At 36.1% G+C, this 25,872-nt stretch overlaps 2 protein-coding genes across 7 annotated transcripts in view; one reads left to right on the top strand and one right to left on the bottom strand.

Moving 5' to 3' along the window:
- TRIM38 (tripartite motif containing 38) overlaps positions 1-25,872 on the top strand; it is a 183,565-nt gene that overhangs the window by 14,896 nt on the left and 142,797 nt on the right. The window lies entirely within an intron of this gene.
- Positions 1-25,872, bottom strand: part of SLC17A1 (solute carrier family 17 member 1) — a 44,973-nt gene that overhangs the window by 4,135 nt on the left and 14,966 nt on the right. Inside the window, exons 3-11 of the mRNA XM_078370542.1 lie at positions 23,960-24,132; positions 20,125-20,358; positions 19,954-20,041; positions 19,512-19,598; positions 14,065-14,183; positions 13,801-13,962; positions 12,642-12,774; positions 12,406-12,553; positions 3,394-3,484 (exon numbers count right to left, since the gene is read on the bottom strand). Coding sequence (XP_078226668.1) covers positions 3,394-3,484; positions 12,406-12,553; positions 12,642-12,774; positions 13,801-13,962; positions 14,065-14,183; positions 19,512-19,598; positions 19,954-20,041; positions 20,125-20,358; positions 23,960-24,132 — 1,235 coding nt within the window. The remainder of the gene's footprint in view (positions 1-3,393; positions 3,485-12,405; positions 12,554-12,641; positions 12,775-13,800; positions 13,963-14,064; positions 14,184-19,511; positions 19,599-19,953; positions 20,042-20,124; positions 20,359-23,959; positions 24,133-25,872) is intronic.

Raw genomic sequence — 25,872 nt, 5'->3', positions numbered from 1 at the left:
GAACAGCTAGAGTGTATTTCTTATTTTCAAAATATGTGCAGATTTTTCTACTCTTCTTTGTCTTTGATTCCTGTCATAGTTTGATTGTGAATGGAGGACATAGCATGTGTAAATTCAGTCCTTTTAGAATTGCTAAAGTGTACCTAATGGCACAGTATGTGGGCAATTTTTGTAAATGTTCCAGGAAACCTTGAAAGAAATGAAAATTCTGTGGTTGTTGAGTGGAGTATTCTATATATGCCAATTAGGGCAAGCATATTAACTATGTTGTCCAACTCCTATATTTTTACCACTTTTTCTCTTTGCTGTAACAATTACTAGAAATGGTATATTAAAATCTCTCATTGTGACTATGCTTTTGTCATTTCTTCCAGTATTTCTGTTTATATAACACTCTATGTGCATCCAAATTTATTCTTGTCATACTTCTCAGTGAATTGAATCATATGCCTTTATGAAGTGATTGTTCTCTTCAAAAAAAAAAAAACATTTTTTTGCCTTAAGGTTTCCTCTGAGATCAACATAGCATAGCAGCTTTTTTGCTAAAAGCTGCGTAGAATGTTGTTTTCTCTGTTAATTTCAACTTTTCTGTTGCTTTACATTTTATTATATATTTATATGAAAGGAGCACAGAATTAAGCTTCATTTCTTAATCCAATATGACCACTTTTTGCTTTTAGTCAAAGCTTTTAGCTTATTTAAAGTAGTTGTGGGTATGTCTAGTTTACCAAGTTATTTTGATTGTCTTATATTTACACCTTCTTTTCTGTGTTGCTTTTTCTCTTCTTTTTTTTTTTTTGCTTCTTTTAAATAAGGTATTTTTATTATTTCATTTTTATCTTTATTACTTTGAAATTGATGTACTTTTTAATACTTTTGAATTATTAGCTTAGAAATTACAATATGTATTCTTCATGTATCAAACTCTACTTTTAGTACTTTTATCCTCTAGAAATACAGCATGAAATCTTTTGAATATTTCGCTCCATTTATCTTCTCTTGACTTACTTAGTCTTATTATTGTTTATTGTGTCCTTTCTATGTATGTGTTTTTTAAACTCCACCGGGCATTACTTTTGTTTATCCAATAAAACAAATAGGTGACTAAGTAGATTTGTCCACTCATTTACCATTTTTGCTGCTCTTCATTTTTTTCTGCATCTCTAATATTCTTTCTTTAAGCCTAAAAACATTTTTAAATGCCCATTAATGAATTTAATTCCCTGTTTTTGTTGTCTTGAAACATGTTGTCTTTGGGCAAATATTGTCACTGTTTACAAATTTAAGTTGGTAGTTATTTTCACTAAGCATAGCAAAGATGTAATTTTATTGTGTTCTCTCTTCCTTTCTTGTAGATGAGAAGTCAGAGACCAGGCTAACTGTTGCTCATTTGAAGGCAGTCTTTCTGATTTCTCTGATTGCTTATATGACATTCTTTTTGTCTTGACTTTTCTGCAATTTCTCTATGAAGTGTCTTATTGTGTGTTTCTTTTTTATCCTACTTGTGATTGTTAGGCTTCTTAAAGATGTGAATTTCTGTACTTCTGGAAAACTAGAAAACAATCATTTTCTCTTCAGATATAGCCTCTGACTTATTTTCTCTCTCCATCTTCTGGGACTCCAGTTAGTTGTATGTTGGGCTTTCTGATTGCATTATCCGCATCTGATGCCATATATTCTGTATTTTTACCATTTTTTCTTTCTGGGAGTCATTCTGGATAGATCCTGACAGGTCACAAATAAAGTTATAGTAGAGTAACCAATACCCTCAAGTATTAGAGGCTTTTAATGAGAGAAATTTTTTGTTGTTGTTGTTTACACAAAAGGTACATAATGTGTTGGCTAGTAGCCTTGCAGTTATCCTTCTGAATAATGCTAGTTGCTGTGTCAAAGGGAAAGAATGGACTCCTGGTTTCTAACGCTTCTTCTCAGAATTGACACATATCACTTCCTCTCATATTTCATTAGTCAAAATAACTTAAAGGATTACATCCAACTTCAAAGAAGTGAGGAAATGCCCAAAGGAGAACCACAAAAGTTACTGCAGCTACAATAATCGACTTCCCAGGTTGCACTTCTGGTCACCAAATATTTGATTCACTCAAATTTCAAATGTTCAAGAGTCTTTATTTACTTTTTCTCTCCTTTTAAAGCTGAGGCAGGGACAGATGAGAACTGTCAAAGTTAACTTAATAGGCAGTCAGGAGCAACATTTCCTTCCACATCTTGGATGTTTGCAGAAAAATTAGCTTCGCTAACAGCTTTTGGAAGCCAGCTCTGCACATTTGAGTGAACTCAATGGAAGAATAAAGGCACTATGCCCAGAGGGAGGAAACAGACCATGGCCATTCCTGGTGCTCCCCATTTCAAATGAGGCCACTTCTCTGACCAAAGAACATCTATGGTTCTAGTGATATTTTCTTCTTTTCTGATACCATAAATAAGGAAAGTGTGGTGGTGGAAGACACTTCTTTACAAGAAATTTGACAATGGTGGATGCACACCATCTCTCCTGGTCCCATCTTTGGGACAAGGAGCATTTGGAGGAATTATTTACATGCTGCTATTCCTTTGATTGTAAGTGTTCCTCCAAATAAACTAGTTTGTATGTGATCCACATAGTGTAAGTGGTATGAAGGTGTGGTTTTTTTGTAAGTACAGATTTATGCTACCGTTTCCATTCTGACTCTTCTTATTTGAGTGGCTTTAGGATATTATCTCTTATATTCTGCTTGTTCATTATAACTGAAGACATAGATTACCTAAGATGGACAAAGACCCAAGGCAACCAGTGGCTTCAATGGTCATTTACCTTTCTGGAATCAAGCTATTACTTCATTTTTAATCTCTAAAATATCCTTTTGCTTTACTGTTTTTACAGATGAGGCATGCGTTTAAAATAACTGTTAAAATTTTATAGGGCATTTTAAGTGTCCTTAATGGGAGGATTTCAGGTAACTTTGTCCATGACACTTGCAAAAACTGAAGTCTGTCTTCATGGCAGACTTCGGTCATTCTTTAACTTTATTTACTTGTGATTTTTCATTCTTTATTTGAGAAAACTATCTTGTTACTTACATTACCACTCACCTAAATACCTGTGTTGATCAAGCCACATATGCATTATTAAAAATAACAGAAGTCCACTTCTGTACCAAGGGCCAATTACTGAAGAGTTCTAAACATAACTAATTGACATATAATGAGATAGAAATTGTATTATTTGTAGGTTTGGAGGGATGCCTGATTTGATCAAATTTATTTTCATATGACACAAAAACTCATAAGTCATTTCCTTCTGGCACCTTCTGTTCAATTTTTCATGTGTGTATCATCTTCATTTTCTATACAATTAATATTGGAAAAATAACTACATGTCTGTATGTTTCTTACCTGCTTAAGGATCAATCCAGTCAAAGTGGAAGAAATTAGTCCTCCTATCATTCCAATTAAAGTTGTATATGCTTTAATAAATCCAAAATATCTATATGTAAAAGAATAATACACAAATGTAAAGTAGTACAAATACTGCAGGAAATACCAACCTAATCAAATAAAACTTAAGAGAGATGATTAATCATTTTGCAAATTTCTACTTCTCAAATTTCATTAAGATGTTAGAAAAAGTATATGAATATAGGCAATGTTCTAGTTTCACCACAGAGTCAGAAAGGTTGGCATTAGCAGTAAAGAAGATAATAATATTAGTAACATGGGATTATATTTAGAGTGAAACTCAGTAGAAGTAGAAAATATGTAAGTTCCACTGAGAAATTCAGAATGTGATATGTTTTGGTAATGGCAACTGGTTTGGGATTAATAAAAAACTGAAGGGCTCTGTTCACCTGGTTTACTTCCACAGGCCCAGAGCTACTGACCTCCAAAATTGCTTTCAATACTCAGGCAAGGAAACCAGAAGTCTAGTTTACTAACAACTATGATTGGTCAATCCTGGATGCTCAAACCAATTTCAGCAGGAAATTAGCTACAAAAGCAGTGAAGCTGCAGTGAATGGTAGACAAAGGGGTCACACCCATCAACCATGAAGAGCAAGAAGTTGCTGTTTGGAGAGCAGAGTCAGTGTCTAATTAAGAAATGAATTCAGTCCAGTGCTGAGAGTCTGTTTTTCCTGCCCTGTAGATTCTATCATAAAAGATGAATGTGTTCAAGTCCTTTGTTTTATGAGAGAGAGCATTTTCTCTTTTGTTCTATTCTTATTATCCTAGTCTTTCCCATTCCTACTTTGCCTTACATGTTGAGTATGGGAGGAGGTGCATGTTTTGTTTATTAATTTATGGATCCCCATTCACAGAGGAGTCACTTTGAGACCTAGAGTCCTTGCATGTTGAGCTGTATGCAGTCACTGGGTAGAATTTGAGTTGTGTCTTTTTGAGGATCTAGAGAGTGTGTGTAATTGGTGAAAAAGAACATTTATGGTTATGAACATCCACAGGTACAGATTGGGGTGGAAAGTATTAGTTTTCTGCACTATTGATTGTCTTTTTTTTCATTTCAGCAATAGAACCCCTGGAGTTTAGGGACCACTCATGACTTCTGTGAGCCCTTTCCACTTTTGCTTTCATGAACCTCTTCCGCCATAAGAATGATTAAAAATTATATTTTATTACTGTTCTGGCATAAAGGCAAATACATCAACATTTTAGATTAAGTTATTTCCTTTGACCTAGGAGTTTGTTTTTTATTTTCCAATTTGAAAAGTATTTTCATGGGCTCCTAAAAATATTGTAGGTCATAGATTCTGTGCAACTCATAGAAACATGATTATCAGATTTTTAGTGAATTTTTAATTTACGTATATTCTATATTACAGAGGGTATTAGTTTTCATTTTGTAAATTCAATTATATTAGATTTGCCCTAATATTTTTCCTCTCCATTTCTCTTCTTTTGTTCCTATAATTCTGTGATTATCTGGAATTATTATTCTGTGATTATTTATCTGCAATTATTTCACTTCTGCCTGAAGAATTCTCATTTAGTAATCCTTTGATTGGAGGTCCATACTGTTGAATTCTCTGTTTGCCTTGAAATATTACTTAATTTAATTCTTGATGGAAACATTTTGCTGACTATAGACTTCTAGGTTAACAGTAATTTTCCTTTTTGCTTTAGAGATATCAGTTGATTGGCTCTGGCTTTCATAGTTTCTGTTAAGAAGGCAGATGTCAGTCTTATTATTGCTTTTGTTTTGGAAGTAATAAGCCTTTTTTAGGTGGCTGTTTTAAAGATTTTGTTCTCTCTCAGTGTCTCTCTCTTTCTCTCTGTCACCTTCTCCCACACAGTTTTAGCACTTTTACTAGATGGCTTTATGTGTGATTTTCTTTGTATTTATCCTATTATTTTTTATTTATGACATTTCAGTGACTATCTACTTCTCAAAGATTTAGAAGCCTTTAGCATGCTGTGGCTGTGGGAAAGGATTTTACCTGTTTCTGCTGAAAGAGATAGTTTCATTTTATGGTCAGAGATAAAAAAATAGAATACCTAGTGTCAAGAATCCTGAGTACCATGACAAGTTCTCTGAAAGTATACATCCATGAGATGGAGCACCTTGATGCTTTTAGAGAAGCAGTCCCCTACCAACGAGTATTTAATATGGGAAATGGAAACAACCTTGATGTTGCTTTGATGCAAGGCAGTTTTTTGGACAATACTAAACTCTAAAATTGCTAATTCTTTAGCTACAGCAGCCCATGGTAAAGAACATTTTGCAAGCTTAAAAATCCACTGTAAATTTGTTCAACCATTGTGGAAGACAGTGTGGCGATTCCTCAAGGCCTTAGAAATAGAAATTCCATTTGACCCAGCAATCCCATTACTGGGTATATATCCAAAGGACTATAAATTGTTCTACTATAAGGACACATGCACACGAATGTTCATTGCAGCACTGTTTACAATACCAAAGACCTGGAACAAACCCAAATGCCCATCGATGATAGACTGGACTGGGAAAATATGGCACATATACACCATGGAATACTATGCAGCAATCAAAAATGATGAGTTCGTGTCTTTTGTAGGGACATGGATGAATCTAGAGAACATCATTCTCAACAAACTGACACAAGAACAGAAAATGAAATACCACATATTCTCACTCATAGGCGGGTGAGGAAAAATGAGAACACATGGACACAGGGAAGGGAGTACTACACATCGGGGTCTATTGGGGGGAATGGGGAGGGACAGCGGTTGGGTGGAGCTGGGGAGGGATAGCCTGGGGAGAAATGCCAAATGTGGGTGAAGGACAGGAAGGCAGCAAAACACACTGCCATGTGTGTACCTGTGCAACTATTTTGCATGTTCTGCACATGTAGCCCAAAACCTAAAATGCAATAAAAAAAGAAAAAAAAAGAATTTGGAACAATTTTAATTAAATTTTCAACTGCTCAATGCAAAAAAAAAAATAATAATAATTTTAAATCCCAGTCATTTCATTTACATCTTCTAATAAAGGACAAGGAAGTGAACAACAACAAAAAAAATCCACTGAGGTAGACTTTCAATTTTATTAATTTTATGCTTTGGTGTAATATGAATGAATTAAACCTGAACAAAATTCAGATATTTGAGCTATGGTTCAGTTTTACATGGAGAAAAATTCAAGAGTGTACAATCCATTCATCAGTCAAAAATAAAAGAGCAGTTAAAATATTTGTTGCAGCTTCACTTTAAGAATGACAAGAGGATGAGAGTTGCTTTCTAAATGCATCACAGAGCATGATAAGAATTCTCTATTCTTTTCTGCTCTTGATATCCTCCAAAAAAATGGCAGCTACTATAATCTCAGGTCTTCTCTGTCTCCGTCTCATTTCTCAAACAATATTCTCACAAAACCACATCTGTGTGACTCCTCTTTTTACCTTTCAGACCTTTTTTTGTCACCTCTATTCTGCCCAAACAAATGTAGTCCCTTTACCCACTCTTCAGTTCTAGCAAAGACTAAATTTCCCTAAGATGATAATGTAGAAATTCATCTTCTAAAGGAATTATCTTTAACAGGCAAGAGAGCAATATGATTAGTAACATTCTTGGTAAATAAGTTTTGTCTCCATCTTATTAAGAAAAAATAGTTTCATACAAATGGATAAGGTTGAGACATAATACATATATGACTTTAAAGATGGAAGATGAACTGGCTTAAGCAACTAAGACTTTTTTTATCCTAATTTTATATTAGGATATTCACTCAGACTCAAGGAAATTTCCCTCCACATGGGACTGAGAATGGTTTTAATCTTTTCTTTCTTCAAATGGACCTAACATATTTAGGGAACATTCTACCCAAGAACTGTAGAATATACAGTCCTCTTATCAGCACATGAAACATTCTCCAAGATACACCATATGATAGGCCACAAAAAATGTCTTAACACATTTTTTAAAATTGAAATAGTGTCAACTATCTTCTCAGACCACAGTGGAATAAAACTAGAAATACATTACAAAAGGAGCCATCAAAACTATACAAATATATGGAAATTAGTCTGCTCCAGAATGGTTTTTCAGTTAACAATGAAATCAAGATGAAAATTTAAAATTGCTTTGAAATAAATAGCGATACAAGTTACCAAAATATCTAGGATACAGCAAAAGCAATGCTAAAAGGAAAGTTTATAGCACTAAGTGCCTATATCAAAAAGTCTGAAAGATCGTGAATTGACAACCTAATATCACACTTCAAGGAACTAGAGAAAAAAGAACAAACTAAACCCAAAGCTAGAAGAAGAAAGGAAATAAAGATCAGAGTAGAACTAGATGAAATAAAACCAGAAGCAGTACAGAAGATCAGTAACACAAAAGACTGGTTATTTGAAAAGATAAATTAGATGATTAGCTAGATTAACCAAGAAAAGCAGGGAGAAGATTCAAATAAAGCACAATTAGAAATGAAATTGGAAACATTATAACAACACCACAGAAATACAAAAGACTATTAGAAACTACTGTGAACACCTCTATGCACGTAAACCAGAAAATATAGAGGAAAGAGATAAATTCCTGGGAACATACAATCCTTCTAGAGTACATTAAGAAAAAATAGAAACCCTGAACAGAGTAATAACAAGCAATGAGATTAAATCAGTAGTTTTTAAAAATTGCCAACAACAACAACACCATCCAGGGTCGGAAGATTCACAGCTGAATTCTACCATACATTCAAAGAAGAATTGGTGCCAATACTACTGCAACTATTCCAAAAGATTGAGGAATAGGGAATCCTCTTTAACTCATTCTATGAAGCCAGTATCACCCTGATAACAAAATCAGGAAAGGACATAACAAAAAAAAAGTACAGATCGATATCCCTGATGAACATAGATGCAAAAATCCTCCGCAAAATTCTAGCTAACCAAATCCAGCAGCACATCAAATAGATATAATAATACACCATGTTTAAGTGAGTATCATCCTAGTGATGCAAGCATGGTTTAACATACGCAAGTCAATAAATGTGATACATAACATAAATAAAGAATTAAAAACAAAACCCATATGATCATTTCAACAGGTGCAGAAAAAGCATTTGATTATATCCAGCATGCTTTGTAATAAATATCTTTAACAAATTCAGCATAGAAGGGAGTTACCTCAAAATAATAAAAGTCACATATGACAAACCACAACCAAAATTATGCTGAATAGGGAAAAGTTGAAAGTATTCTTCCTGAGAACTAGAACAAGACAAGGATGCCCACTTTAACCACTTCTATTCAACATTTTACTAGAAGTCCTGAGGGAATGTCTTCTCTTTCTGGGTCCATGAGGGGGTGTAATCTTAAGGGCAAGAATTTCCTAGCGCCATGCCCCCCCCATCTCTCTCCATGCGGGAGATTTAACGGTTTATGTTTGAATTTCATGGGCATGGGAAGAAAATAAAAGTCAATCACTCCAGCAGAAGTTCTAAGAAACTCCTTCATTGGCCAGAGGAACCTGGGAAGGTGGGAATTTCTCCCAGGATAAATTCCCCTGCTCCTTCACACACACTGATTTCCAGCTCTCTGGAATCCCCTCCCACATAGTGGGAACTCTCTTTCCCCTCCTAGATTTTCCCCTCTGGAATACTCTTCCAAACTCTTCATGGAAGTCTTTTCTCTTCTTCGTCTCTTTTCTCTACCTAAATAAAATCACCTTTCTGCAACACTTCTTGGGTCCAATATTTACTTTTATGTGATTACCGTGCACCTACAGTGGTCCCTTCTCTTATCCTTAAGAGGGTGGAGACCAAGAACCTACAACATTCTCTCAGAGAAGCTGTGCCTCACCAACACCCCCAAAAAACCCGGTTATAGTCCTAGTCAGAGCAATCAGGCAAAAGAAAGAAATAAAGAGCATTCATACTGGAAGAGGAAGTCAAACTATTGCCATTCACCAATAATATGATTGTATACCTAGACAACCTTAAAGACTTCTCCAAAAGACTCTTAGATTTCATAAATAAATTCAGTAGTCTCAGTTTATAACATCGCACATAAATCAGTAGCACTGCTGTACAACAACAATGACCAAGCTGAGAATCAAATCAAGAGCTCAATCCCTATTACATACAATAGCTGCAAAACAAAAACAAAGAATACCAAGAAATATACTTAACCAAGGAGGTAAAAAAAAAAACTCTACAGGGAGAATTATAAAATACTACTGAAATAAATCATATATGACACAAATGGAAATACATTGCGTGTTACGATTGGAAGAACCAATATGAAAATGATCATACTGCCTAAAGCCATCTACAGATTCACTGGAATTCCTATCAAAATACCAGCATCATTTTTCACAGAATTAGAAAAAGATTCCTAAAATTTGCATGGAACCAAAAAAGAACCCAAATAGCTAAAGCAATACTAAACAAAAAGAACACATCTGGCCGCATCACATTACTAGACTTTAAATTATATTACATGGCTGTAGTTACCAAAACATCATGGAACTGGTATAAAAGTAGGCACATAGACATGGAACAAAACAGAGAACTCAGAAATAAAGCCAAATACAACCAACTTATCTTTGCGAAGCACACAAAATCACAAATGGGGAAAGGACATTCTATTTAATAAATGGTTCTGGGAAAACTGACTAGCCACATCTAGAAAACGAAACTGGATCCTTATCTCTCACCTTATATAACAATCAATTCAAAATAGATCTAAGACTTAAATCAAGGGTGTCCAATCTTTTGGCTTCCCTGGACCACACTGGAAGAATTGTTTGGGGCCACACGTAAGATAGAACAACACTAACAATAGCTGATAAGCTAAAAAGAAATGGCAAAAATCTCATGTTTTAGAAAAATTTACAAATTTGAGTTGGGCCACATCAGAGACCTCACCTCTACATAATATGTCCACTTAACAAAACTGTATTTTCAGGCCTTAAATTTATACAAAAACAAAGTTTAAAAATGCTTTTGAGAGCATTTTTAAGAATTGGATTTAAGAAAGAAAAAGATTTTTTAAAACTTTCTCTAGTTACAACAAACTATCCCCCCCCAAAAAAAATCACTGAAACAATCCCATGTATAATAGTTACAAGAAAAAAAAATCTTAAAATAAAGTTAACTGAGTAGGTGAAAGACCACAATAAAACTAAAATGTTGGTGGAAGAAATTGAAGAAGACACAAATAAATGTAAGCATATCCTGTGCTTATGGATAGAAGGAATTAATGTTGTTAAAATGTCTATATGATCCAAAGCAATCTAAAGATTCAATGCAATCCTTATCAAAATCCCAATGACATTTTTTCCCAGAAATAGAAAAGCAATTTTAAAATTTTTGTAGAACTACAAAAGGCTCTGAATAGCCAAAGTAATCTTGAGCCAAAAGAACAAAACTGGAGGCATCACACTACCTGACTTCAGAGTATACTTTAAAGTTATAATAATCAAAATAGTGTGATACTAGCATGAAAATAGATACATAGACCAGTGGAGCAGAATAGAGAGTCCAGAAATAAATCCAACATTTAGGGTGAATTGATTTTTGACAAAGGTGTCAAGAACACACCATGGGGGAAGGATAGTCTCTTCAATATTGGAACAACTGAATATCCACATTCAAGAGGATGGAATTAGACTCATCTCATGCCATATATAAAAACTCAAAATGAATTAAAGACAAACATAAGACCTAAAACTCTAAAACTACTAGAAGAAAACACAGGGGAAAAGCGCTATGATTTTGACCTGGGCAATGGTTTTTTTGGTTAGGATCACAAAAGCACAGGCAAGGAAAGCAAAGACAGACTGATGGGATTATATCAAACTAAACAGTTTCTGCCCAGGAAAAGCAACAACCAACAGAGTAAAGAGACAACCTAAGAAAAGGAGAAAATATTTGCAGACTATGTATATAATAAGCGGTTAATATCCAAGGAATACAAAGAACTCAAACAACTCAATAAGAAGAAAACAACCCAATGAAACAATGGACAAAGGACCTGAATAGACATTTCTCAAAAAATAAATATACCAATGGATATATTAAAAAGTACCCAACACCACTAATCATCAGGGAAATGGAAATTAAAACCACAATGAGATATCCCCTTACACCTGTTAGTGTGGCTGTTATCAAAAATACAAAAGGTAAGTTTTGGCGGAGATGTGGAGAAAAGGGGAACTTTTGCTTACCATTGGTGGGAATGTAAATTAGTACAGCTATTAGGGAACACAGTATGGATGTTCTTAAAAAAACTAAAAGCAGAACCACTATGTGATCCAGCAATTCCAGTACTGGGTGTATATCCAAAGGAGATGAAGTCGGAATGTCAGAGATACCTGCACTACCATGTTCATTGCAGCATTATTCACAATAGCAAAGATACAGAATCATCCTAAGTGTCCATCAGCAGATGAATGGGATAAACAAAATGAGGTATATATACACAGTGGGATACTATTCAGCCTTAAAATGAAGGAAATCCAGTCATTTGTGACAACATGAATGAACCTGGAAGACATTAGTTTAAGTGAAATAAGTCAGACACAGACAACTTGCATGATCTCACTTGCATGTGGAACATTAAAAAGTTGGACTCAGAAGTAGAGTGGAATAGTGATTACTAGGCACTGGGGGTGAGATGTTAGCCAAAAGTTACCAAATTTTATTTATATATGAGGAATAAGTTTAAGAGTTCTATGGTATAACATGGTGACTATAGTTAATAACAATGTATTATGTTCTTGAAAATGGCTGAGTCAATTTTGTGTTCGCTCCACAAAAAAAAAGTGCTAAGCCTGTGAGGTAATGCATATGTTACTTTGCTCAATTTTAGCCCTTCCTCAAAGTATCCATATTTTTAATCATCATGTTTTACACAATAAATACATACAATATTTATTTGTTAAAGGTTAAAAAAAACAGCATAAAAAATTCTACCTGGGAGCAATATCCAAGGCATTTATAAGTACTCCACCCAAGGAAAAGCTGCTTGTTGCACCAGCAAGTATTAGGAAAATGACAATGCCATAGAAGCTGGAACCCAGGTAAGGCAGGCATACACTAAAGATTGCAGGAAGGAGAAGTCCTGGGGAGGGATTCAGACAACATAGTCAGGTGCATCCTAAAGATGGAGGTGAAATGTCTCTCAAGTGCTTAAAAAGGCTGTTGCTTACCTGCTGCAGTGAAGAGTTTACGGACAACAGTTACGCTGAGAATATTCCTGACCAGGAAGAAGTCTGATAAGTGACCTGCTAGGATACCACAGATGCAGGCAAACAAACTGGGAAGGGAAGACAGGAACCCATTCTGAAGAGGAACATTATTCTTGGAGTGAGTATGATGGGTAAAGCAGTACTGACACACAGCGTAATCCCTATGCTAAAATTTAGTATCTAAATGTGTACTTTCATGTAGGAAACCATCAATATACAACACCAGAATTACTGCTGGGACCACACTACCCAAAAGAAACAGAAAAATAGTTTTGAGGTCAATAATATTTGTCATAATCTGTAAAATCTTCCAGTTTCAGTATCATGAAACCTAAAAGCACTGGATAATAGAGAAGGAAGACTACACTGGGAATGAGAAATACTGGCCCTGGGGAAAATGATAAAGAGGATAAAGATAACAATTATGGACATAACGCATGTGCTTACACTGGACCAGCTGCTACTAGTCCTTGCGACAACTTCATGGTTTCATGAAGTATGATACTGAGTCAGAGAGACTCCATGAGACCTTACTGTTATGCCGACCTCTAGGCTGGTTTACTGGAAGTTCAGTACAGAATGCCACAAAGTGGCAAGCCCAGATAGACTCCATTTCTAAATGAGTGTTCTCTGGTTGTTATGGTATCAAGCAATAGGAGGTTGCCTGTATCAGTGGTTCTCCGAACCAGATAAGCACTGGGTATGCCAGTTCTTCCAAAGCAAGACTCATAACCCAGATTCATTGCCTTACTTTGGAGAGAGGATTGGTAAAAGGTTGGCAGAGTGGCAGGGTGTGGCTAAGTGATTTTCAGGGAGGCCCCCAGTCCCTGTAGGGAACGGTGGTGTTGAGCCTTAAGTAATAAACAAAGGGAGTCACACAGTGAATGGGAGACAGGGAATGTGTGCTGTTGCTGGAGTGCTAGACACTTATGTCTGCATCCGCGCCTTCTGTTCTGGGCAATGTTCGTATGAAAAGCAGAAACCGTGAGTTTCCATGTGAAGAGCAGTATACAAACAGTGTAAGGAGCTGACAAGAGCTGAGACTAGGGTCCTTAGAGATAGAAAAATGAACACAAAATCTTTCATGAAGTTAAAAAAAAAGAGCAAATGGTATACTTACCTCTTTTACATTAACATGAAGCATGGAGTCAATGAAAATTGGAGTGTACGCTGTCATGATGTTATTTGACCAGAAAAAAGTAAAAGTACCAATGGAAATAGCCCAGACTGGGAGTGATTTAAGCATAGCCTTGATAGGCAGAGATTGTCTACTTGAGCTGACCTGGAAAGAAATTCATTAATCATTAGCACATTAGAACAAACTGGAACATATTTAGTTTGGAGTAGAATCTTGGAGATGCCAATACGGAGAACTGTGTTCTACCTGCTGGACCAGGGAGGATGTGATGTATTCCTTTTCACGGATGCTTATGCATGGGTGGTCCTTGGGGTCATCATAAAACAGAAAGAGCCAGAGAAGACATAGAGCACAGCCACAAGCACCTATCAAAGCAGAATAAGTTAGAATTGGAAGTTTCTGTTTGTAGTGGACCTTTGTCAAGTTGGGATTTTTCAATGCATTAGTCTGAGAAAGTAGACCTCCTTTATCTTTTATGAAACTTTGTAACAAGGCTTATATTTTTCACAGTCCTCCTTTTATCTACAGGGACTTCTCCGTACTAGATGAGTTTTACAGAAATGGTGGTAAGCCCTATGCCCTTTCCTGATCTCCTATCCTCTGCATCCCTCTACTCATGACAGCTGGGCCTCCCTGCCCTCAGGCCCTCTTCCTTTCAAATTCTTCATGTGTTCCACCATAAGAGTATGGCATAGCTGAGCCTGCACAGGGCTTGACAATTGCCCTTTTTTTTTTAACGTTTAAGTTCAGGGATACATGTGCAGGTTTGTTATATAGGTAAACTTGTGTCATGGGGGTTTGCTGTACAGATTATTTCACTACCCAGATATTAAGCCTAGTACCCATTAGTTATTTTTCCTGATCTTCTCCCTCCTTCCACCCTCCACCTTCCTATAGGCCCCAGTGTGTGTTGTTCCCTTCTATGTGTCCATGTGTTCTCATCATTCAGCTCCCACTTATAAATGAGAACATGTGGTATTTAGTTTTCTGTTACTGTGTTAGTTTGCTAAGGATAATGACCTTCAGCTCCATTCATGTCCCTGCAAGGGACACGATCTCATTCTTATTATGGCTGCATAGTATTCAATGGTATATATGTATCACACTTTGTTTATCCAGTCTATCATTGATGGGCATTTAGGTTAATTTCCTGTCTTTGCTATTATCAGCCAGTTTTGACAGCTTAGCCTCAGCCATGTTCCTGAGATACAGCCCAGGCTTCAGTGATTATTGGAGTTCCATAAGAGTTTGACAAATTGTTTCTTTGAGTTTTCTATATTAATAACTTGACCATGAGGAATTCTCTGTTGGGACAGGATGTATATAGTGCTCACCAGTCAGTCTTCCAGAAGACTTGCATTCATTTGACAAATATTGATTAAGTGCCGATTATATACCATGCACCTATTTTAAGTACTGGGGATATAGCAGTGAATAAAATGGACAAAAATCCCTGCCTTTATGGAGTTGACTTTGTAGTGCATAAAAAAGAAAAAGATTATTCCAACAACTCCCCCAAAATTCATATAATACTGTTTATTATCTCTTTTTCAAAATGAGCAAACTGAGGCAAGGAAAGACAAATTATTTGTGGGATACAAATGTTAGTGAGTGGTACTTTACCCTTCAGCATGAATTATATTGTCCAGAGAGAAATTACAGCCCTACATGGGGAGGCTGGGGTGGAGCTCTGATGAAAGATAAGAGTTAATGGCAGGTAGAAGAGGATAAATTGGTAGAAGAGACTGAAAAGAAAAAAATGGCCATAAGGATAAAGTCCAATGCAGAGAGGGTAGAGTCAATGAAACTGAGATGGAAAGGAATGGTCTGGAAAGTTTAATAAAGAATCAAAAGAAAATGCAGGAAATAAAAATACTCTAGTTGAAATAAATAATGCCTTTGATGGACTCATCAGTAGACTAGACATGACTAAGAAAGAATCAGTGAGCTTGATAAAATGGCAATAGAAATTTCCAAAACTGAATTGAAAAGACAGAAAAAGAACTAAAAAGACAGAATGGGCTGGGCATGGTGGCTCATGCCTGTAATCCCAGTAATTTGGAGGCTGAGGTGGGTGGATCACCTGCGGTCAGGAGTTTGTGACCAGCCTGGCCAACATGGTGAAACTCCATCTGAACTAAAAATACAAAACATTTATCTGGGCATAGTGGTACACACCTGTAATCCCAGCTACTCATGAGATTGAGGCAGGAGAATCATTTAAACTCAGGGGGTGAAGGTTGTGGTAAGCTGAGATCACACCATTGCACTCTAGCTTGAGTGACAAGAGCAAGACTCCGTCTCAAAAAAAAAAAAAAAATACCAGAAGAAAGAAAGGAAGAGGGAGAGAAAGAAAAAGAAAGAGATAAAGAGAAAGATTAAGCAAAGCAAGCAAGAAGGAAGGAAGAAGGGAAAGAAGGGAAAGAAAAAATTAGAAAAACACTTAAAGCAATAATTATGGAGAATTTCTTAAAATTAATAATAAACCTCAAACCACAGATATTGGAAGCCTAAAGAATGCCAAGAAGAATAAATACAAAAAAAGTTACAACCTGACATAGTGAAACCAAATGCCCCCAGTTTTTTGAGAAAAAGGGAATTAATTACTATGTTTTTTCAATTTTCTATTCTTTTCTCTTTTCCCCTTTCCTCTTGTTCCTCATTTCCAAATTAGCCCTTCAGAAATTTAAATATAACCTTTCACCTCCTCCCTTCACCAGACATTCTTTATAGGGAAAATTCTTCTAACTATGTACTCTAAGACATAGGTCTTGTCCAGAGGTGACAGTCAATTGCACACCAAATTGCCAGGGAACTTTCATCTCTAGGGTATGGACTAGGAGCTTCCACTCTGCAGAGTTGGCTTTGGAAATTTCTTCCACCAGAGGGCATATTGAAAGCATGCTTTTTTGGCCACTTTTTCAACCTACTTCTGCCCATTAAAGTGCCACCTCAACTGTGCAGTTGATAACTGCCTGGTAGCAAGGGGACCCGTATTTCACTTTTTTTTCCCCACCACTTCAGCTCCAAAGGTGAAGTGGCACATTTAAGCAAGTAGCTTTGTGTCCCTCCCATAAGCTGGCTTTGGAATAAGTCCACTTTTCTTACACCAGGCCCAACTCTTGTTAATTGCACCCTACAAATAGTAAGCAACAAACTTGATTTTTCAGTTACAATATAATATTCAGCTTCAGTAAATCAAAGACAATTTTGAAAGATGCCAAAAGGAAAAACAGTGACCTGAAAAGTCAGGTTTAAATTTAGAATTCTGAAGACAAATCTCTGGCCACCAGTTTGAAGCTTGACTTGTTCCTACCCAGATCCATCCCCGCATCACTAGGTACTTTGGAAATGTGTGGAAATCCTTGCATTCCCCATTGTGCACCATTCATATCTTCTGCAAATAGTGCCTCCTTCCTCCCTTGGTCACTACCCAATTCAATGAATATTGGGAGGAGCTCTGCTGGTCTTTTCCAGTATAACCAATAACCCTGGTTCTATTTAATCAAGACATTCCAGTTATGATTATTAGAAGGAGAGTTGTGGGCTCTCCTGAGGCTACTGCAGTGGCGCCTGGCCTATGAAGAGAACCTAGCTAGAATGGGCTCTCTACAGTGTGGAATCCAGGGCAAGGGCCCTCTTGCCTGGGCCTCAGGTCAGCTCTGACGGAAGCCATAAATGATCTTGGCAACAGCTGTGTTTGATGGCACAAACACTAGTCAGATGTGAGTTAAGGAGAGTGTGAGAGGCTAGGAAATGTAGACAATGGGTACAGACAGATTATGCAAAATAATTTCAATGGTCAAAGGGAGGTTACTTGAGGTGGAGGACAGGGGAAAGGGAATTCTTTTATAGATTTGAGAAGAGTTGAGTAGTTTGAAATAGTCTTTAGGAGACAAATATAGCAGGATGGCAGGCCATTTTGAGTGCAAATGTAAGTCTGTGACTCAATTTTCTCTATTTAGTAACCTCTAGCAATTATCAGCTGCTTAAATACAGTCATTGTCTTATTCTTTAAAACAGTATCTATTCAGATTTGTTTAACTTTTTTGGCAAGAATATTCAATCGGAATTTTGAACAACGTTGGCTTTAGTTTTTCCTTTGCCATCAACTTGGGAAGGTCATTTGACATATGTGGGCATCATGTAATTTCTAGTTTTATCACGGAGCCACCCATGATAACTGTAAGTGGCATACATTACTTTACATGATCTTATAGGAATACAACGTAAATATTAGATATCATCTAACCCTCGATCAGCAGTCCTGGGCAGCATTATTTATTGAAAAGTTTTCCTTACATGGAGCTGAAACCGCACACCCCCACCCCTGCAATTTCTACATATTTGTGTTAGTTTTATAATTCAAAACAGGTCTGCATTTTATTTATATGACAGTCCTACAAGGTACCTACTCTCAAGTTTTCTTTTCTTCGGGCTAGACATTCTCAGTTTTTTCAGCCCCTTTCCTGATAAGGGACTATGTTTCATCACTATACTGACCATTGTCTACTACTGAAGATTAACATAGTCATTAACAGCAATGTAATTTTGAGGATGGAAGATGTGTTTTCAGATTATTGCTCTGTTTTCTGCTCACTGTTTGTATTGGATGTCTTCTGTTTGTCCCCCCTACTCCTCCTCACCCTTCTTCACTTGCCTTGGCTACAGATGACTGACTTGAATGAACATCAGTAGGCCCCCATGTCCTCTGATTCCACCTGGATTTGGCCAACAGAAATTCCAGACAGAGATGAGAGGGAGAGAACTGAGTGAAACCCAGGTGCCTTTTCAAACCCTAGTTATCTCCATCCTATGATTACCTCAATCTATGTGTCCTTTTATAAAACATCATGAGTTCTTTTAAGGCTCTATAGGACTCTCTCCTAATGGATTCTGGTAGCTACTCCCTTGTTTGATCCCTTTGGATCTGGGGATGCTAGATGCTACTGGCTCCTGTATTGCTAGCTCCAGGTAACTCCACGATCCCTGGGAGTCCACCACATCTCATACCTACCTTTTTAAGTGATCATTTTGTAAATAAATTATTCTGATTTTGCCTTAAGTATATGACTTTGGGCAAGTTACCTAAGCCTTTTGAAGTTTCCTCCCATGTCAAATGGGCATCATAGAACCTTTCCACATTTTCTTATTCACAAACCTGAAAACTTTTGCATCTAAGAGCCAAAAATGATTTTGTCACTTATTCGTAAATCTTATTTCTGTTTAGTTTTTTTTGTGTGTTCTAGTTTGCACAAATTTCATTTTTTTGCTGTAGAAATTAATGTGTTTGATTATGGGGTTGTGCTCCACATCATGCTTTGAATGTTAAGTATAAAAGGTAATATCTTTCTGAAATCTGTAAAGTTATTTGTTCTGATCATCTTTTTCCAGGAGACTTTCATATAAAAGCATATTTGTCTATAGCACCAACATTAAAGAATTATAAAAGTTATGTACAGAAATACATGTATAGTTCATAATGCCTTGCTTGTGACAGAAACTTAATATTGACTTTTCTCTTTCACTCAGTGGGGTTCATGATTTTTAATGTTAGTTTTATATGATTTTTATATGAATTAAAATTTATGTGAAAATTCAATTTTATATGAATTTTATTTAATATTGGGTTTTAATGTTGAAATTTTCTTAGATTCTGAATAATAACCAGGATTTTACAGAAAGAGACTCACCAAAAATATAGAAGACCATGGGCCAGCCCAGAGATTCACAGATAACTCCAGTCACAACCAGGACAATAAAGGGTCCCAATAAAAACCCTAATCAGAAAGTACAAAGAACACCTCTAATTAATGCAGGCATCTGAAAGTATAGATAATGTAACCTTACTGTAGCAAAGAACAATTTCCTGTGAAATAAATTTGTGTAGCATAACACTGATCAGAAGAAAATAATAAAATATTTGCTTTTCTCTCTTTTCCTCTGTTGTTTGAGATAAGAATGCCTCTTCTCCATTCTATACAATTTTCTCATCTTCACAGCAAGAATGCTGAGATAGATGATTTCCAAAGCCCTTGACAGTTCGAAACACACATGTTTCTTACGGCTCTAGGGAAGCACATAATACAATGAGACGAAAATGGGATTCAAACACTCTAGGCTCTAAGTCTTTACCTGATGTACTCATAGAAGTAAGTCGGCCTCGTTCCAGGGGAGGAGCCCATTTGACATGTATTTCAAATTGGGCTGTTCCAACTATCCCCTGAAATAAGAAAGTTTTGACATTTAATCTCTAACACTTCCTGTGAATTTAAACTCTGTTCAGTTTTAGCATTATTTTAATACCTGGGCTGCTCCCTGAACTGTTCGACATGCAATGAGCCAAGCTTCTCCAATTCCAGCTGCTGGTGGGATGAGCAGGCTTATCACAGAGCTAAGGCATAATGCAAAGCCAATTATTTTCTTTACAGAATATATCCTAGAGAAGTATCCAATCGGAACTTGAATGATGACGAAACCATAGAAGATAGAACTCAAGATGATTCCCTGGATATCTGGGCTCCAATTATACACAGGGTTCTAAAAGACAAGCGGGGACACATTGAGTCACTCTGCATATCATAAATTTACTGTGATATTTAGGGATTTAGGGAAACTGTTCTTCTGGCTCACCTCATGTAAAGTAGCTCCCCTCTTACTAGCATTCTTTAACCAGGACCTTCTTTATTCTTTTATCACACTGTTTACTTATTTACATTTTACCATTGGAGAAATGTAAAGTCCTTACAGCCAAGGACACCATCTGTACCTCCCTCCAGCACCTTCCATAGCATAGACATTTAATGTTTGTTTCTTGAATGTTGCTAAACTGCATGTAAACTCCTCCTGCATAGCATACATACATTAAAATAGTTAATTTTCTGTACTTCATAGTACTACTTAGACTACAGTTGTGAATTTCCTCTTGCCTGTTCTCCTTCTCTAAGGCGTCCATTAAGTTAAGCTCATTCACAAAACCACTTTTCTCCATATACATATTGCTCCCAGAGAGAAAAGTCATGATAGAGAAAAGATAAAACCATGAAGAGGTCTCAGCCTGAGCTGTAAAAATAACTACACAGGACAGTTAAAAGGAAAAGGCCATTTCTATTCTTTCACTTGGCTCCGATGTGGCATATTTTTTCCAGTAATGTATTTGTTTGTCCGTTCCTAAGTTAGAGGGCCATCTATAGCTTTTTTTTTACATTATTAAGGAATGATAAAAGAAAATTCTAATATTGAATTTATTGTTGACATTATGAGTGAGGAGGTTGCACATGTTTTTGGACCCACTGAACAGTCAGTTCAGTTCATATGTGTGTTGAAAAGTCAGTTGATCATATGTGTGTTAGTCTATTGTATTTCATTGATTTATTTTCTGTCTTTACACTAGTTCTACGCTGTCTTGATTACTATAACTGTCTCAAAATTAGCAGTAGGTAGTATTAGTTCTCCAACTACTAATTTTCAACGAACATTGAGGCAATTCAGTGGAGAAAGAATAGTTTTCTCAACAAATTGTGCTGGAAAAAAATTGTATATCCATATGTAAAAAAAGATTTTTAATGTAACATATACAAAAAGTTATTTAAAATGAATCATAGATTTAACTGTAAAATGAAAAATTATGAAACTTCTAAAACATAGAATTCTTTTGGTCTTGGGTTGTGCAAAGATTTCTTATATGCAATAATGAAACCACAATCCACAAAAAAAAGTCAGAAAGAGTTCTTCAGGCAGAAGAAAAGTGATATAGCTAAAAAGTGTAAGTCTACAATTAAGAAGTAAAACCAGTAGAAAAGAATAAATGAAAGTGGAAAATATTTTATTTTGAATTGATCTAAAAGATAACTTTTTGTTGAAGGAATGTTTTGAGGGTTTATAACATAGATACATAAGATGAACAACAGTAGTCACAAGAGATGGGAGAGAGGAATCAGAACTATTATGTTACATGAAGCCTTCATGATACATGAAATAGTATAGTGTTATTTGGAGGTAGATTTATATTATTAAAAATGTATATTTAAAAACCTATGGAAGCTATTAAAACAGTTTTTTAAGTGTAAATAATATATCAAGAGAGGAGATAAAATTCAATCATACAAAATGCTCAGTTAAACCCAGAGAAGGCAAAATGTGAATGAAAAAAAATTTAACAAAGAATAGATTTAACAAATAGAAAATAGTTACCAAGTGTGTATTTGTCTATTCTACCTTTCAGTTCTCAGTGTTTGCCTCCTATTTTGTGCTGCTCTGTTGTTAGGGATACACATATTTAGAATCATTTGTTTTTGGAGAATTTACTCCTTTGTCATTGGGTAATGCCCTCTTTAACTTTGGTTATTTTCATTGCTATAAATTCTGCTTTTTCTAAAATTAATATAGCTACTTCAGTTTTCTTTTGATTCATGTTTTCATGGTTGCATAGCTTGCATCTTTTTTCATCTCTTTACTTCTAACCTATCTGAGTCTTTGTATTTTAACAGGATTTCTTGTAGATAGTCTATTGAGGATATTTATTTGTTATCAATTTAACAATTTCTGTCTTTTAGCTGGTGTGTTTAGAACATTCACATTTAAAGTGATTATCAGTATAGTCAGATTAAAATCTCCCATCTTTTTACATTTCTTTTGTGGTAAGCCTACTGGCAGTAAATTCCCTCCATATATATATATGTCACCTACTGATGGACATTTAGAAATTGAAAGACAAGGCCGGGCGTGGTGGCTCACGCCTGTAATCCCAGCACTTTGGGAGGCCGAGGCGGGTGGATCATGAGGTCAAGAGACGGAGACCATCCTGGTCAACAAGGTGAAACCCCGTCTCTACTAAAAATACAAAAATTAGCTGGGTACGGTGGCGCGTGCCTGTAATCCCAGCTACTCAGGAAGCTGAGGCAGGAGAATTGCCTGAACCCAGGAGGCGGAGGTTGCGGTAAGCTGAGATCACGCCATTGCACTCCAGTCTGAGTAACAAGAGCGTAACTCCGTCTCAAAAAAAAAAAAAAGAAATTCAAAGACAATAAAGGCTTTCTCAATCTATAACTATAGCTTGACATTTTGTATTCTTTCAATTTTGTCAATAATTTTATTAAATATAGAATTCTAGATTGGCAGGGGTTTTCTTTCTTTCAACACATTAAAGAGTTCACTTTTCTCTCCTTGTTTGCGTGGTTTCTGATAAGAAGTCAGCTGTTATTCTACTTGTTCCTCTGTAGGTATTTTCTTCCTCTGGTTTTACTGAAATATTCTTTTTGTGTTGGTTTTCTGCAATTTAAATATGGTATGCCTAGGTGGCTTTTCTTTGATTGTTTTTCTTTTTGCTTTTTATCTCGTTTGGTGTTCTCTGAGCTTCTTGGATCTGTGGTTTGTTGTCTGTCATTAATTATGAAAAGTTCTCAGCCGTTTTTTTAACAAAAATTACTTGTTTCCTATTCTCTCTGGTATTTCAGCCATGCACGTTACACTGTTTGATACTGTCTACAAATGATCTGTTAAGTTTTTTTTTTCATTCTCGTTCTCTTTGCATTTCAGCTTGGGAAGTTTCTTTTGACCTATCTTCATGTTCACTGATTATTTCCTCAGTGGTGTGAAGTCTACTGATGAGTCTGTCAAAAGCATTCTTTGTTACAGTTTCTTTGATTTCTAGTATTGGTTTTTTATTCTTTTTATAGTTTCCATCTCTTGACTGACATGACCTATCTTGCTTTTATTTTTCCTGCATCTGCATCTTCTGGCAGATAACAACTGATTGTCTTCCAAAGATGAAATTAATGAAACATTTAACTGTCCTGCATGTCCAAAACTTAAATAAAAAATGTAATGTGTCTTCACCTTTCACTTCTGGTTTAAAGTGCTTTCCATTTTTTTCCCCTTGTCCAAATTTCTTGATTGTAAAGAAGCCCTAACTCTTGGGTTTTATTCTGCCTCACATAGGATTTACACAACAAGCTCTTCAGAAATGTTGAGCCACACTTTAAGCATGGAATATTTTATTTAGGTCACTACTAGCAAAGTAGATGAAGACTTGAGCTTCTTTTTCAATGATATTGTCATATCAATACAATTCAATCTCTACACAAATTAGTTAAAAAGACAGTCTTGTAAATATTTGACATGGGTAAAATTATTGATATACCTTTATATTATCCAGAAGCTTCTTTGTGGAGGTGTTGGGCAAACCATGTGGATCTGTACTATTCACCATAACTACCATTGTGAGGTTCAGGCATGTGCGTTGTGCCATTGTTATAACATTACAACAGTGCAAAAGGAAAGACAATCCATAGCGAAAGGAACAGAAATCTGGAGCTACAAAGTAGAACAGAAAGTCTCAATTGTTGACACAGCTGAGATAAAAACATACTTTAACTATAGGAGGGCTATTCAGAAATTTGGAGCCCATGATATTAATTTAAAATTTTATTGTACTTAATGGCCTTTGTGAATTACTATATAATAGGAAGATGTGCGATTGATATCATAATACCATATTATCCTTAAAATTGTAATGCCAACTAGAAATTCCAAGAAAATTAAGCCAATCTTCCAAGTTCTTTGGCTCATGACTATTTTTTAAAAAAATTGTTTATTATACTTTAAGTTCTGGGGTACATGTGCAGAACATGTAGGTTTGTTCCATAGGTATAAATGTGCCATGATGGTTTGCTGCATTCATCACCCTGTCATCTACATTAGGTATTTCTCCTACTGCTATCCCTTCCCAATCCCCCTACCCGCTGCTATCCCTCTCCTAGCCCCCAATCCCCCGACAGGCCCTGGTGTGTGATGTTCCCCTTCCTGTGTCCATGTTCTCATTGTTGATCACCCACTTATGAGTGAGAACATGCAGTGTCTGGTTTTTTGTTCTTGTGTCAGTTTGCTGAGAATGATGGTTTCCAGCTTCATCCATGTCCCTGCAAAGGACAGGCTCATGTCTACTTTTTAAAAGACCCTTTAAAAAGACTCTGTGCTACTCTTGAAAGCAAGTCCCCTTAATAACAATGAAGACATTTTCTGTCAAGAAAACTATTCCTTTTCCACTGTTTTAAGAATACTCTGGTTGAAAGACTCATATATGCTCAATGTGGAGAAAAATGGTATTTTATGAAAATGTAATGACTTATTGATCTAAGCGAATCAGTTGGTGTACACCCAAACAAGTTCACTGATGGAAGAAAGTAGGAAGTCCAGAAACAAATACACATATATTGTTAACTTTTTAAAAATGAATGTACTAATGCAATTCATTGGAGAAAAGTAAAGTATTTTTCAACAAATGGCATTTTTTCAAGAGAAATATAGGTATATGTCTACAAAACAATATGTACAGAAATATTTATAGCAGCTTTATTCAAAATAGCAGAATGTTTGGAAAGAATGGACCTACCATGGTATGTTAATACAATGCATATTACTCAGAAATAAAAGGAAGAAACTGCTTATACACAACAATCTGCATAAATCTGGATGACTTTCAACAAAAACATGCTCAGTTAAAGAAACTAGAGACTAGACAGTATATACTATAGGAATCTAGTTCTATGAAGTTCAAAAACAGCCAAAGTTAATCTCTATGTGGCCCCCTTCATCTTCAAAATCAGCAATGGGAATGAATCTACTTTATGTTGAATCCCACTCACACTTTGAATCTACCTACTCTGTCTCTGATCTGTACAACCAGATTTAAAGGGCTCATGTGATTAGATCTGTCCTACCTGCATAATTTCCCTATTTAAGATCAACTGATTTGGGAACATTACTGAGAGAAAGTGTGTGCAGTGTTCGCACCAAGGGCTTGAGACAGTTAGCATGACTCGCCCCATCTTGGCTGCTGGACCTATCCGCACCCCCCATCTCGAGGGCTGTCGAGCTGAGACAAAGGTCGCAGGCTGAGTCACTGAGGCAAAAACAGAATACAAAGCAAAGGTCTGCGGTTTATGAGGACGTTGTGCTGTCTGCTTTCATGTGCCCATCAGTCTCTGTATAAGCAATAAACTTGCTGCAATTGAGATGCCTAAGAGGGACAAGAGACCCCTGCCCATATTTTCC

The sequence above is a fragment of the Callithrix jacchus genome, chromosome 4 (genome assembly GCF_049354715.1).
Source record: "Callithrix jacchus isolate 240 chromosome 4, calJac240_pri, whole genome shotgun sequence".
Lineage (NCBI taxonomy): Eukaryota > Metazoa > Chordata > Mammalia > Primates > Cebidae > Callithrix > Callithrix jacchus.
Note: the sequence above shows the minus strand (reverse complement) of the source record. Positions and strands in the feature narration are given on the sequence as shown.